The 15096-nt window shown below is 38.8% G+C and overlaps 3 protein-coding genes across 3 annotated transcripts; all 3 read right to left on the bottom strand. All coding sequences in view use genetic code 12, as the record gives it.

Moving 5' to 3' along the window:
* Positions 1-1042: 1042 nt before the first annotated feature.
* CANMA_000907 (uncharacterized protein) lies at positions 1043-5056 on the bottom strand (the record flags this gene model as incomplete). The annotated part of the gene is made up of 1 exon (XM_051818308.1): positions 1043-5056. One exon carries the CDS (start codon positions 5054-5056, stop codon positions 1043-1045), a length of 4014 nt encoding a protein of 1337 aa, XP_051673509.1.
* A 1940-nt stretch (positions 5057-6996) lies between these two features.
* Positions 6997-10998, bottom strand: RGA2 (Rga2p; the record flags this gene model as incomplete). The annotated part of the gene is made up of 1 exon (XM_051818307.1): positions 6997-10998. The coding sequence occupies one exon, from the start codon at positions 10996-10998 to the stop codon at positions 6997-6999; it is 4002 nt and encodes a 1333-aa protein (XP_051673508.1).
* A 1791-nt stretch (positions 10999-12789) lies between these two features.
* Positions 12790-14472, bottom strand: HSX11 (Hsx11p; the record flags this gene model as incomplete). The annotated part of the gene is made up of 1 exon (XM_051818306.1): positions 12790-14472. One exon carries the CDS (start codon positions 14470-14472, stop codon positions 12790-12792), a length of 1683 nt encoding a protein of 560 aa, XP_051673507.1.
* Between the last annotated feature and the right edge of the window lie 624 nt (positions 14473-15096).

The raw sequence follows: 15096 nt of genomic DNA, 5'->3' as shown, positions 1-15096 counted from the left end.
TTTTTTTTGTTAATTTCGTTTCAGAATAATGGTGCAATAATGGGAAAATCAGGTACGTCTATTTGCAAAAAAAGAAAAACAAAAACAAAAACAACACAATAAAGCGTTGCAGAATAATAATAATAATAATAATAATAATAATAATACTCCTTTTGGTTATAGCATTGGTAAAAAACCACCACATTCACGTCTGTAAAAGAAATTGCAATTACAGCTCCCCTGACATGGTCTTTGTAGTGAATATAGCGCTCCTGTTTTATTTCGTATATTCCACAATTCCACGCGTCAAGCAAAGGGAAAAGGAAATAGACTGCAAAACTATACTGTTATTAAATGACGTTAGTTCTGTCAAAAAAACTAATTGAGATGTTGTTTATTATAGTTTTTACCACCACCCCACCCCTTATTATTTAGTACTTGATTATAATAATATAATGTTATGGTGCTTAATTATTATTTTCTTTGAATAACAATATTCTTTTTCGGTTGTTGCAACCAGCAGCACACGTCTTTAATATATTGCTTTTGTGTTACATTTCACTGTTTTCTCTGTGAAAATCCCAAACTGGGACCACTTTGGGATAGAATAATCTCATATCAGGCCATACAACCAGCCTCTTCCGAGAAGCTGTGAAGGTGAGCGACGTCATTGCATATAAGTCAAAAGGATGTATTTACGTCATTGGTGATGAACTTTAGACTAGTTTTCAATACAATAAGGTTCTCACTCAAAGAGAGGTTGCTATTACTGTGCCATAACTACATCAACTAGTAACGAGTAGCGTGTCATATTCCAGCTAGCATCTTTGCAGGTATGGAAAATCCCTTTCTCTTGGAGGTTAAGTGTACACCGACTCTTTCATTTCTTTTTATTTTAAAACACAACGCGCCAAACTTTTTTCCCTTTTTGGTGAATTCTATTTTGGCTCGTGTTTTGTCCGCACTTGACAACCAAACTGAAAAAGAAGAAAAAAAATAAAAAGATGAAACATACAAGGGTTCTAGACTATCTCCGAGACTACTGTATAAATGTATATGCATTTTAATCTATACATCTATCGGCAAACACTGTCTCTAATTGACTAAATAGCCATTTACTTTGGAACGAAGACAATCCAATTGTCTTGGCGCGTAATCTCATATTACGATCATCAGTAATCAATATACAATACTTGAATAACTTGGCCATACGCGAATTCAAGATCGGTGCGTCCTTCTTGCAGTATGACGAGTTGTGATGGTGTCTGTTTCCATAGGGGAGATTTTGTCCATGGTCCTCTTGTGAATAATGGTCATAGTGTCCCTGCCCCTGTGGTTGAGGATTGAGTGGGCTTCCATAGTAATGATGCAAGTCTTCATTGTTTGATATCGACGGAGATGACTTTGTAAATGGCGACAACTTCATATTGAGGCCCTTCATCAATCGTTTACCCATTTCATCATGTTCATTTACTGCATGTAGAATCGTTTCGTCAACATTTGATCTCCAATTGGAATTATTCTCAAATTCAATTGTTTCATTAATATCAGAAGCAACTGTACCATCAAATCTTAAAGGCACAATTTCTCGTGTAAGATAGAGCTCACGAATAATAATCACTGACCTTGTAGCAGCATCAGCTATAGTAGCTTCAGCTGATTTTCTCAATGCCCGTAGTTCTTGAAAAACAATCAATGGAATCGTAATTTTTAAAACGCCATTCCGCACGCATTTGAAAATTCGTCCACAATGCTTAAGCCATATGTTGGTGTCCAATGTGACGTAGGTGATGTTGCTGTCAATTTTGTCACCAAAGTTTCCTTCAGTGTCATTATTTATATTTCCTAAAGCCAAGGGGTCAGTAGGTGTGCCAATGAATGCATCGTTGTAAAACATGTCTCCACCAACACCAGCAGCAGCAGCAGCAGCAGCCGCGGTAACAGAACCAGTAGCACCACCGCCACCACCACTTGGATGGCTAAAGCTGTGGTTAGGGTTGAGGCCCGAATAGTGCTTTTCCAAATCATTCTCATCGCCATATCCAATATCTTCATCATCATCTATAATGTCATCCTCGTTGTCCTCATCTCCATCATCCACATCTTCATCGTCATCGTCATCGTCATCATCATCATCCTCAATGATATCATCCTCCAACTCTAAATTCTCGTCTTCGTAAAGATGACTATCTAACCCACCAAACCACAACTCATCTTTCTGCAAAGGCGTGAGATTCTGATGCGTTTCATTGGTTAAATTCTCAGGCGATATTGGCTGACAAAAGTTGTTGTTGGTAAATCTATCATCATCGATAAATTGCTCGGCAAAAGGATCAGTCATAGGCTTGTTGTAAACGTTTTCTTCAAATTTAAAGTCCGTGTTTGTTCTAACCAATCCAAAGTCGTACTCGTCAGCTAATGTTCTTGCTAATAAAATTATACGAACAATTCGTTCATCATTATCATTTTCCATTTGGTTTCTTGATTTCTGATCAAAAGAGTCACTTGGCATGTTCAAAACAGGGAAAGTACCGCTAACGGGCAAATCAAATAAGTTGCTATTCTTGATCCCCGCTTCTTCAACATCTATGTAATCGCCCTTTTCAGAAATAAAATCAAACCACAAAGTGCCCCAACATTTCCAAACTTCAGGAAGAAATTCGTTCTCACAGAACCAAGCAATATAGGGCACCTGCAAATACTGAGTGTATAATGCACACAATTTGGGACTGTTTTTAACAAAGGTCAATAACGAATTCAAATAATTGACAAATGATTCCCATGGAAACAAGTTTTTAAACAACCAGTTGAACATGGGCTGCGACACGGGGTACTTCTTGACTCCTTCACCAACACAGATTAGGAAATACAACCACACAATGACGTGTCCAGTTGATGCTTGTTTTGGTCCCACCAAGTAATGATTCAATATCCGCATTGATAGTTCCAACACTGATTTGTTGATAAACTCCAAGCTGTAAAACCAATCATAGTTGTGCAAATGTGCAGCAACCACCGATTGTCCATCAATTCCGCCTCCGCTGAGTCCAGAAGCGGGACCGCCAGCGACACTCCCAGAGACACCGCCACTAGCACTACTATTACCCGCATTGGAAGGAATAACTTCTTCCGACTGAGAGATACTTCTTGATTTCCTCTTTCTATCCTTCTTGTCTTTTCTCTCTTTTAATGCCTCTGGTAGTTCAAAAAGTTTGGCAAATGGATTTTTGGCATCGCCAAATCCAATCAAATGATTAATATTTGAAATGGCAAACAACGAACCCTTATTGAACCAGAAATTCATCTTTTCCAAAGTATTTGTAGCTGATGGCGCCTGGAGTGGCTGTGGTGGTATTTGAGTAGGTATTTGCAGTGGGTGCTGAGGCGGTAATTTCTGATAATACAGGTGACCTCCTTGCGGATCATTCATTGTCATTCCACCAGAGCTGTAAATCTCTCTAGTGAAAAAATTGTAGCCATTTGAGTCTGAACCAAAAGTTAATCCATACCTCGTTACCAAATCTATACCATATTGTAATTGTGAGTCGTGAATATTTTCCACTGAGGTACCTTCACTATTGCGTCCATTATAAATGCTGAGTAACACCTTGTGAATCTTGATAAAATCAATAATAGGAAGCTCCAATAATGATAGAATGTTTCTTTGGGTACAAATGTTTTCAACAACTAATCTAAGATAGTGTTGAGTGGGCACAAACGGATCTCGACAAGTGACCGACTTGCTGATATTAACCAAGGCATCCAAATTATCTTGTTGAACGGTGCACATGTGGTAATGGATTTTTCCATGACCATAAAGTGTCTTCATTGAAACAGAATACCAATACTCTGCACTAATTTTCCAATCAATGAATTTGGATGAATACAATGCTATTGCCATCCTCGATAAATCTCCCAATTTTTCAGCCCACCAACCTTCCATCTCCAATATAGGATCGGTCAAATTTGATATTATGTTAAAGCAGTGGGAAATGAAACAGGCACAAATCTCATGGTCCTGAAAAATACCCATAATGTTTTTCAAAACTTCTAAAAACCCAACGATTCCATAAACCCACATTCTTCTGGGGATTTTGTATAATTCAACAATATTTTTACCAGTTTTAAATTGTGTTTGATTGGATGATGGCTTTAGTGACGTGACCAAAAAATCATAGTAGTTGTCTAACAATGTCATATTATGGTGATAAACCGTCCAAAGGTCATTCAGTAGCTCGGACGTCCTTGTTGGATTAAAATTCATTGACGAATTCGAGTTTAATGAGCTGGATAAATTTTGATTCACGAGTTGATTTCCATACACCATGCTTGGATTAGGGTTGGCTGTGAGTTGGTTGATTTTGATGGTGATCTCTATGCAGTTCTTTTGTACAACTTCCTCATAGTTGACTATGTTTTTATAAGTTTCTTTCAACTTTGTTGCCAATTGCTGTTCCTCATCTGACATGGCTCTTTGTTGTGATTGCTGTGATTGTGATTGCTGTGACTGCTGCACTTGTGGCTGCTGTTGCTGTTGTTGCAGTTGTTGGCGCCGGGGTGATTGTTGTGCCAGCTGTTGTTTCTGTTGCTGTTGCTCAGAATAGCTCTGTTGCTGTGACTTGACTGGTTGATTATGTACTAAAGGTTGTGTCAGTTGCAGCTTTAATGAATGTGGACGTGGATTTGATCCCACATTTGCTTCAGCATCATGAGCAACCAGATCCAAAATGGGGTTGCTATCAGACAGATCAGAATGGTTTTGTTGTGGAAATTGCATATTCTGGTGATTCACTTTCGGACTGGATGGAATTTCATAAGATGATGGGGTTGGTGTTCTCATATGATTAAAAGCAGCCTTGCGCATATTTGTTCGAACATTACTACTGTTTGAGTTGTAGCGCAAGTGCTGTGGCGTTCCTGGTGAGTTTAATGCTGATGATGGTTGAGTAGTATTAAGGTTTATATGCCCGTGAATGTTGTTGCCATTAGACAGACTTAATGAGTGCTCTTGTAAGCCTTGCATAACTTGTGGTATTTGAGGTAGATGCTGACTTCGTTTGTTGGATTCATGAGCCATTTGGTGATGACAGGAAATGTAAAGGAACTAGTGTTATGAATGGGTGGATGCTATGGGGATATATATGTATGTAAGGAACGAGATGGATATGCTGATGTGATGGGAGTTTTTGATATTTTAATGGGGGATATGAATTTGAAATTGTCACAGGGTATATATATATATATTGCGTTATTGTTTTTGTTGTCGACTCTTTATAAAGTAGAAAAAAAAAGAAAAAAAGTGTGCTGCGGGTGATGTAAATGTGTGTGATTTCAATTAAATGACTTTTATGTCGTTTTTTGCTCTTTTTTTTTCACAAGGAAATACTTTAATAAAACTGTGATGGACTGATTGTAATCGATTGATTGATATGGTTGTCTACCTAATGCAGTCTTTTCATAAGTCGACCAAGTTGTTGCTACTACCGCCTTGGTTCCTGATAAGATTAAGCTTGGTTTTGAAAAAAAAAATGCCGTTTGATCTGAATTTTGTAGAAAGAGAGAGAGAGAGAGAGAGAAAGATTTGTCAGAAAATTTCATTTCAAACTAATCAGAACGTAGTATAACGTAGCACAACGTAGCACAGCATAGCATAGCACTACGCAGATCAAAATACAGATCAATAGAGATAAAAAGAAGAGAATGAATTTATCTCCAATTGAAAGGGATACTTAATATGTCGCGGGTGGATCAAACAGATAGATCAAAATGTAGTACACTTTTTAACAGTATGAGAGAGAAGACCGGAGGGTAGCTCTAAACCTAAGCCACATTCTCTTATTAAGCTTCTGCAAATGAATGAAACAGTCAACGAATTTGAATATACCAGTGTGGGGGATAAAACATCACGAGTTTGAGAAAAGGAAGCTCGAACCTCAGTTTTATAATCGGAATAAACTATTCCTTCACTTTCGAGTCATTTGCCGCACCCAAAAATTCTTCTACATAATTAGAATACCGATTCCAATCAATGCAGACTCACAATGCCTTTAGTGTATTACGCACTGGGAAAGCTAAATCATGACTCAACATCAACACCAAGAAACAATTGACGAAATAAACCAGGTGTTAACAAAGTCATGATAAGATATTACTGACTGTGCCTCCTCTTCCCTCCCCACTTCACCTTGCTCTTACCTCTAAATTGGCATCAACTTGCTCCTATGCAATACAACATATGCAACAACAAGGAGAAAGTTTGTCAACTATGACAAAATCTTCTATTCTTTTGCCCTGAATTGAGTCATTGTCACAAAACCATAATCTGCGACACACAGATCTCTGATTTTGCGTCAAAGTTAAAAGTCCCCTTTCTTATTGCTTCTTTAAATTCTTCATGCTTTTCTTTTATTAACGCTTATAGTTGAATACACACAACACATATTTGTCTATCTAGTACATCACCAGTAACACAAGCAAAAATAGTATATTCACGTAACGAAGCCAATACTGGTATTTGAAACTGACCCTGCCTGAAGCAACATTCCAGAAAAGGAAAAAAAAAGAGAAGGGGAAATAAAACGACTCAAAAATTGAACTTTAAGTGATCTCCAATAATATGGCAAGACTTTCAGGATTACAAAAAGAGGTCCTACATCTTTATCGCCAATGCCAACGATGTATCTACACCAAACCTAAAGAGACTCAATCACATTGGAGAAGCTACGTACGAGAAGAATTTGAAAAGTATCAGAAATTGCCCAAAAAACAATTTAGCACTATTGAACATTTACTTCGAGTGGGTCATAGAAGGTATGAAATGTTTCTGAATCCACAGATCAAGGATATACATTAACAGGAAGAGAAAGTGGGGGAGGGAGACAATGAGAGACGATTATTTATAGAGAGATGCATATGTACATAGTGAATTTAGTTTGATAAATTCAAAAATAAAACAGTCCTTTGTCTAAAATATAACGAGAAACATACAACGCTCTTCCACATACACCTTTAGCTTCTTCAAAACTGCCTAAATACTTTGCTGTACTCAGTCAACAACAACTCAGTCATATCATTTCTGCTACCCATATCAACCATTTCTCTTTCACCAGTTTCATCCCTGGCCAATGTGGGGGCAAACACCACGCTCAAATTTTTAACTCCCATTCGATTCACTTCTTTTAGTTCGGCAACTTTATGCAAATGCTGACAAAGTGCATACAACACTGACCTATTGGCCGTGGGTAACTTCTCAACCAATGACGATAATGAATCTAATCGTGAATCCCTGTTTTGCAGACGCGCAATTCTTATGAATTCATCGTAGTGAACAATAGGTATAACTGGATCAGGTAATTTACGAAGATACCTCTTAAGTGCCGATGTCACAGAATGTATGTCGCCATCAAGCAAGTCATTCAACTTGGACCATTGTTTGTCATCAGGATCTTGACCCAAATTGCTAAATGCATTTTCAATGGCAACAATAGCTGAGTTACCTCCAGATATACGGTATATCCCTTCAACTTCCAAACCTCTTTTTTCAACTTCAATTAAACAACGCGATATAATCAAAGGAACCGAGGTTTTCTCAAACTCGGCCCGTTGCTGTAACGTGGTGTTGAACAAAGATGCAGTTGAGTTTGATTTTGACTTTGTCAATTGCAATACACTAGAACTTGAACCATTGTAATCAGTATTCAAAAACGAATCAAGTATGTTGGTCGATGTTGATCGGCTGAATTTGCTACCACCACCCGTTGAATTTCCATTGCTTGACACAGGTACACGTAATGCTTGAGAAGAAGTACTATGAGGCAAAGAAGGGCCTGAAATGTTGGTACCATAGTTATTGCCACTGCCATTATTGTCATTCCTTGTAGACACAACATGAGGAGCTCCAGTTTTAGCCCTTCGCCAAAACTTCAATCTGGTTGCCTTGTGGGTTTGCTCATCCTCGGGTGCAGCCAAGGGCTGTTGCTGTTGCTGCTGCTGCTGTGGTTGTTGGCGCTGTTGCTGCGAGTAATGACTTTGTTGGTGATCGTTATACCCAAAACTTTTACCATCTCTAACAGTAGAAGCTGTACTAAAATTGGTCGATACGTCATCACCTAATGCATCTGACTCGCTACTGCCAAATCTATCCAAGCCAGATGAGGTCGTTTGTTGTCTCATCTGGTGCTGCTTTTGTTGTACTTCGAGTTGTTCATTCTGTTTTTCCAATTCCTTATTTTGTTGCAGCAAAAGAGCTTTCCTCTCTTCTAGATCTCTGATTTCTGCGACCAAGTTATCATACTTGATAGTCTCATCGGTTAAGTTCAGTTGTATTGATTTCAATTGGTCACCGAGTCTCAACTTGTCCTGCTTCAACTTTTTGACGTCCAAGTCCAAATTTAGCTTTTCAGCCGCCAACTTCTGCACCTCAGTTTTCACCGCCTTTATGTCAAAGGGATCATTATCGAAAAACATGGTTGAGTCGGATGTCAGTCTTGCATGTGTTTGACTATAAGGCGGTTTAAATCTATCCACACCACCATTCTTTTCACTTTGACCTGGTGAGGTAAAGTATTGGGAGTGTATGGAATTAAGCCCAGCAAGAGTACTGCCTGCGATCGAGCTATCCGAAATGTGTCTAGTATGCTGTCCTTTGTTGACATCTTCTCTTGGTGAAGACTTGAAGAATCCGAATTTTGATTGGTTTCCTCCCGATACCGAACGCTTGTGTTTCAAATTACGTATAAGTGACGTGGTCCGTGACAACTTTTGTGGCTGCAGTGGCAGCTCCGCTTGTGATTGTTCTTCATCATTCTCCGGTTCCAAATTGGTAACTGCAGGTGTAGGGTTGCTGATAATTCGGGGTGATTGGTTTATTGAAAATGGAGTTTGTGTATAATCGCTTCGAAGTTTATTCAATTCTTCTTTTGTTCGTTCTGGAGTCAACAGATTAGTAGGGATCCCCCTCTCTTCTTGCTCTTGTTGTTGGCGCACTTGCCTCATATATTCCCGTTGTTCATTTTCTTGATCCACGGCTAATTTTCCAGAGTCATCACTATAAGTAATGCCTTCCAATCCTAAACCATAAGCCACAGATTCATCGAATTTCAAACCCTGTAAGCGCTCCCTCTTTCTTGTAGGGGTATCTGGTACCGGCAATTTTGGAGGTGGCGAAGATAACGACGAACCAATAGGTGCAGCTGTACCGCTTCCTGATCCAGACATCTTCCTGTGTCTCAGTTGCTGAGGAGTGGTATAGGTTAGATTCAGATTCAGATTCAGATTTGCTGCAATGTCACTGTCAACAGGCACTGCATCCGTTTGTATCTCGTCATTCATTTCCACCACCCTGGCTTGCCTGTTTGCTTTGGCATATGGTGAGGGACATTGGGATCTATTTGAATGTTGTTCTTGTTCTATAGTTAAACTCTGTGCCTTCAACTTATTGTCATTAGTCGAACTTCTACTGAGCAAAGTACCTGGAGAGTCAATTAGCGGAGAGCCCATAGTAGCGCTGTGAAACTCATGATCATGAAATTGTCCCGGTGACAAAATCAACAAGTTCTTATTCTTCATATCGCCTGCAACTTCTTGAGGTACATTTTGCGGAGTTAGGTGTTTCTCTCCATCCCTGCGTTTATCAGATGAAGATTTCAAGTCAGCAGGCGCATCCAACTGATTGTTGTTGGAATATTTGCGTTGTTCTGATCTGGCAGGGTAGTCAGAGGGAAAATCCGAAAAATCCAAATAAATGGATTTATCGGGGTTCAGTAGTTGCGATGCTGGTGTGTCTGGGTTCTTGGAGTTTGCTGTATTGATAGGTGAATTATGGCTAGAATGCGATTCAAGTTGGCCTTTGATGTTTGATGATGTCTTTGTTCTCAAAGATGTGCCTTTGGTTTGTGCAATAGTGTCAGGTTCATTTGTATCAGAATCTGAGCTATTTTGCACCTCCTCAATTGAAAAATCATTTTCTGGCAGAAAGACAGCAGCCCCTGGACTTGGATTTCCATTCGAATTAGACTTCCTTCCGGGCTTTTCATGTGTCGCTGTTTGACTGTATGAAGAATTGGCGGGAGCCCTTGACAGTTCGCGAGTTTGCTGAATTGAATAATTGTTTGGATTGGCTGGTGAATTATCATGGCTCAAATTCTGTCTACTAGATGGTATCGAACTTGAACTAGCTGAAGTATTTTGTGTGTTTGGTGCCCTTGGTAGAGATTTGTTTTTGTTTGAGTTCATCGACAACTGTGAGTTGTTCTCCCCTTGTTTGTAAAGGCTGGTGGTGGAGGCACTCTTATTATTTTCACTATTGTAAGTATTAGTCATGTATGATTGGATTAAACTGTTTCTTGAGCTGCTAGCTGATGCTCGGCGATAATCCTCAAGCGCCTTAGATTCAGCTCCACTCAGACTCGGTGCAGGGCTTTGTCTTTCCTGTAAAGTTGCCAACTGTCTCTTTTTAGCATCGTACTTTTTCTTTTTGGCCATTAATTTTTCATGGCAATCCATACAAAACAATCCTTTTGATGTTCTTGCATATCGTAAATCCTCAATTTTTCGTTTACATGACCGGCATTTAAAACAGCTTGAACAATAGGCTTGGTCACCGGTCAAAATTGCCAAATCATCGATTTTTCTTCCACATTGTTTACAATTGTATGAACAGTTGGAGCAAATTAGGTTCCCGTTACCTAGAACTAGAAAATTTGAATTGCAGCCTAGCGAAGTCTCACATTTGGAACATTTAAAACAGTCGATATGCCACCTATCTTCACCCAACTCATACGCATGGCCTTCAATAATCTGTTGGTTACATTTTTTGCAAACTTCACGTTGATGATACGTGGGGCTGTGATAATTTTGGGACGAGTCGTTTAAATCATCGCGATCTACTGTCAGTTCATTTGTCCTCGGGGTCATGTAATTGCTGTGGCTTCCATTATTACTTGTAGTTGGTGTTGTATTGCTGCTGCTTGGCTGGTATGCAGCTGCGTTGATCGTCAGGTTCGTTTCTACCTCTGTCATTTGTCTCCTTGCGTGCTAATGGATGAATCTGTTGTGTAAATGAGTTGTGAAAAAAGTTGATTAAATGTTAGGAAATGAGCGGCGGCGGCTAGTTATGTTGTAGCAGATGCAATGCAATATACTATGCCAATAAATTAGTCTCTATATTGTATGAAATTTGGTGGAATAAAAAGAGTCAAGATTAGATCTTTTTATTAATTTTTTTGTTGATCTGGGTATAATAAAAGTCTAAGAGACGAGTAGAGAAAAAAAGAAAAATTACGTGTGCGTGTGCGTGTGCGCTTGAGAATGCGTGGTGTGCGATCGTATGCTGTGTGGGTGAGTTGTGTATGTGTTTGTTTGTGAATTATGTTCAAACTTAAACACTTTGCAAAACTTTATTCTACACAAGAGCTATGTAAGCGATTTTGCGTCGACATTTTGATTGGGTATTGCATCGATTCAACTGTGCTTGAGTCTGAAGGGAGGGATTTATTGGGAGGGAGGACGCTACGGGGTTTTTGCTATTTATAGAAAAGAAGAAACAAAAGGAAAAAAGAAAAACAAAAAACCCTCTCACATTCACATTCTAAACAAAATAAACAGACAAAACAAACAGACAATATGTAATTTCTGTTGTGGAGACAGAGAGCGAAAGAGAGACAGGAGAACGGTTGAGCGCGTTTGTTAACTCTACTCAAAAGAGTCTTTCAATAGCAAGTCTCTACAACAGTAATGGCATTATTATAGGAGAAGTTTAGGGCTTAATTACAGAGAGATGATGCTGATCAGTAACAAAGACTTGAAATGTAGAGAGATTTTATGCAAAATTTAGTCTTTGGACAGGCATTAATACTAATCTTACATGGAAATTCAATTACATGCTTCACAGAATTTGTCACAAGTGGGTGATCTAAATACTATGCTCTCAACTGATTGGATTGGGTAGCAAGGGTTTATTTATTGACTTTACTGTGCCAAAGAGACGTCCCCCCCTCATGTAAGTGTCATGAAAGGGTTATTTAGAATAAATTTAATGAGTCTCATACTAATGTAGAAATATTCAGAAATCGCCCGATTTATATTTTACAACAACGCAAAACATTATGCCCTAAAACCGTTTCAACATGTATTGTACTTTTTTATAAATACGACGATAGATAGAGAACTAGTTTGTGATTCCATCTTTTCCTATTTGGGATAATTGGATCCAGTTGGAAGTATAATAATATCAAATGAAAAAAAAGCCCAAGCTCCTTTCAAACTTAAAATGAGAAAGGAGGGAGGGTGTGGACGGTGTTCAACATTGGACTCATAAAGGTGGCAATAGCTCTATATTGTGGTAGAGTTAAGTAGACCTGTACTAAGGGAAGCGAGTGCAACATGGTGTTTTCGAATTTTTCATTAGTAAATCTCGACTTTCGACCCTATTAAAAAGGACAATAAGTGATTCTGGCGTGTACACAAAAGTAAAATATCGCACAAAAGAATACACCGTATTTTTCTTATTCTGGACTGGGTTTTGCCACGACCTATACTCGTTGGAGAAAGTCTATTCATAAACAATGTACAGAAATTGGCTACTTGAGCCGCTTTGTTTTTGGGATGTAGCTTAAAGAATTAAAGCCAGATACCCATAGATATTTCGACTATTCATTCGGTATCCGCGGTGATAAATGCTACAATTATTCATGGTGCTATAAAGTATGAGTGGGATTCTATATACAAGTGAATCTGGCAAAGCTAAGTGAATATAAACAGTGTGTGGCTTTTTATCATGATTTTGACTCCCTTATAAGCATGCAAACTTCCTCACAACTCCTCAGCAGTCAAATCCTTTTTAATCTTGAATGGTCTTCCTCTCCAATCAATTTCATGTCCGAACATGGCAATAAACCAAATTGGCAATGCCAAAACTTCTCGTAAAAGCCAAACTTGTAACCACTCAATGACCTCTCCGACCAGCTTTACCACGTGTATGTCATCCATCCATCGTGGTAAATAAGTTACATTAGCTGATGCAGTTGACTTGACATGGTTGATTAGCACATTGTACTGAATAAAATCTGACAAGCACCAGAAACCCATATGCAATAGAAACCACTTGATCGAAAACCATCGATGGAAAAACAATGTCGACATGGCAAAAGTTCCATACACTCCACTTACGATTGACTCAGTCGTGGGTTCAATAAAAGTTGCCAATGACACCATGTATTTTCTCACTCGCAACCATCGCACTCGACGTTGCATATAATCTTGCACTGTGTTGTCGTGTCGGCTTAATGGTTGCACGACAACATCTCCAGTTAAACCTGTTCGCCCATTACAATTCTCCCATAGCGCAATACCAATCATGTTATCTTCACCAATGTATCGAGCAAAAAATTTGATGGCGTGTCCCAAGCCCAAAGACGTATAGGCGGCAGCATCAGACTTTACTTTTGCATCACGGAAAAAGGGCGAGTTCTTATATGGGATGAGTTTAACTGCTTGGTCTAAATCGGATTTTCGATACATGTTGGATTTTCCATTGACACAAGGGGCAATTGATAAGTTATTTAAAGCAACGTAAAATTTTGAATGTGATGAATGGAGAAACATTTCATCTAACTTTGCCCCAAGCAATTTCCTAGAGTAATTGCCATTGTTATTACAACCATGACCCAGAGGATGATCAATATTGAGCTGTGCCGTCTGGGAAAGTTTTCTATTTGTCAAGTTTGAGTTTTGTGAAGTGACTGATGCATAATCGGAATCATCCTCTGAATACGTTGGTGTTACACTCCCTTCTAAATCCATCGCATTATCATCTCCTCCCCTTCCACTAATCGAATCAATACAAAACGCCAACGGCACATGATGCACCAATTTGACTGGTCGTTTGTCCCCGACTTTGCGCCCATTATTCAAGTTCATATTCATTGTAAATACCGAATTTCGCAAAATGTTTGAGCTGGCCCAAACGTTACTATCCATCACCCACAAAATATCGTATTTGGCCTTGAGAAACCCTTTGGCCAAATTATTGACTTTTGGATTCGGTCCATAATGCTCGCTGCTACTTTTGGAATCAGGGTTGAAATTGTTGCTGACAAGGATTTCTGCATCGATGGTGGGATATCTAGCAATCAATTTTTTAATGATTGGAACACTAGGATCGTTTGGATCATCAATACAAAACAAAAGTTGGATCTTATCCAGAGGGTAATTTTGTACAAACGACGATTCAAGACACGAACTAAGTTCAGGATCAATTCCTTTTATGGGACGTATTATGGTAACTCCTTCGTATGTCAATTTTCCATCGTTTACTTCTTCCCCTGGTGTTTCCTTTTTATAGCGACTTCGTTTAACTTTGGTGGATAGAAGAGTCCGATGGCTGAATTTTAGTAGTATTTCAATGAAACCAATGTTTGCCACGATGGAAATGACGATGTACCAAATCAAGAAAAATATCGCTGCACCATATCTGAAATTGGAAACTTCACGCATAGAGAATGCTAAAAATGAATGAGTGGGAGCGTGAGACTGTTGGCTGGTGTACTAAAACGATTGACGACGTACAGAGCCTTGATGATTTGGGAGTATCTCTTTTGTGCTTGATGTACACATGAAGTATTTTTTTTTTTTCTTTGGGAGATCGAGAATATCATCGGTCGAGATTTACTGCCGATATTTGTAAAGCGCGTCGCAGAAGAGAATTATTTTCTTCATACGTCATAATGAGCTATAACATTTGGGCTACGATACCATGACTGTTTGATGCCATTTGTATGAGTTATTATTTTACTATAGTAAATTGAGTAGCTGTAATAGAGTAAAGCATGTAGAATAAGCATATCATCCGTTGGATCGTGGACATTTCAGTCTCGTTTCAATAACTTTACTGTGGCTATTAAAACCATTACATTCATCTTTAAGCTGTTGATAAAAATGTACAAGGCTCTTTTGTAAATCTAGTGTTACTCTTCGTGGCTTGCGTTACCCAACCATCCTAAATCAAGCGGTTAGCAAAGTATCACCAACTGGATCTGAGTAATCAAAGTTTTCAATTATCAACCTGTCATCCTCGCTAGTACTGGCATTGTTTTCGCTTTTAATACTTTTCCCTGGAGC

This window comes from Candida margitis (genome assembly GCF_024628925.1).
Source record: "Candida margitis strain CBS 14175 chromosome Unknown scaffold26, whole genome shotgun sequence".
Taxonomy (NCBI): Eukaryota; Fungi; Ascomycota; class Pichiomycetes; order Serinales; family Debaryomycetaceae; genus Lodderomyces; species Lodderomyces margitis.
Note: the sequence above shows the minus strand (reverse complement) of the source record. Positions and strands in the feature narration are given on the sequence as shown.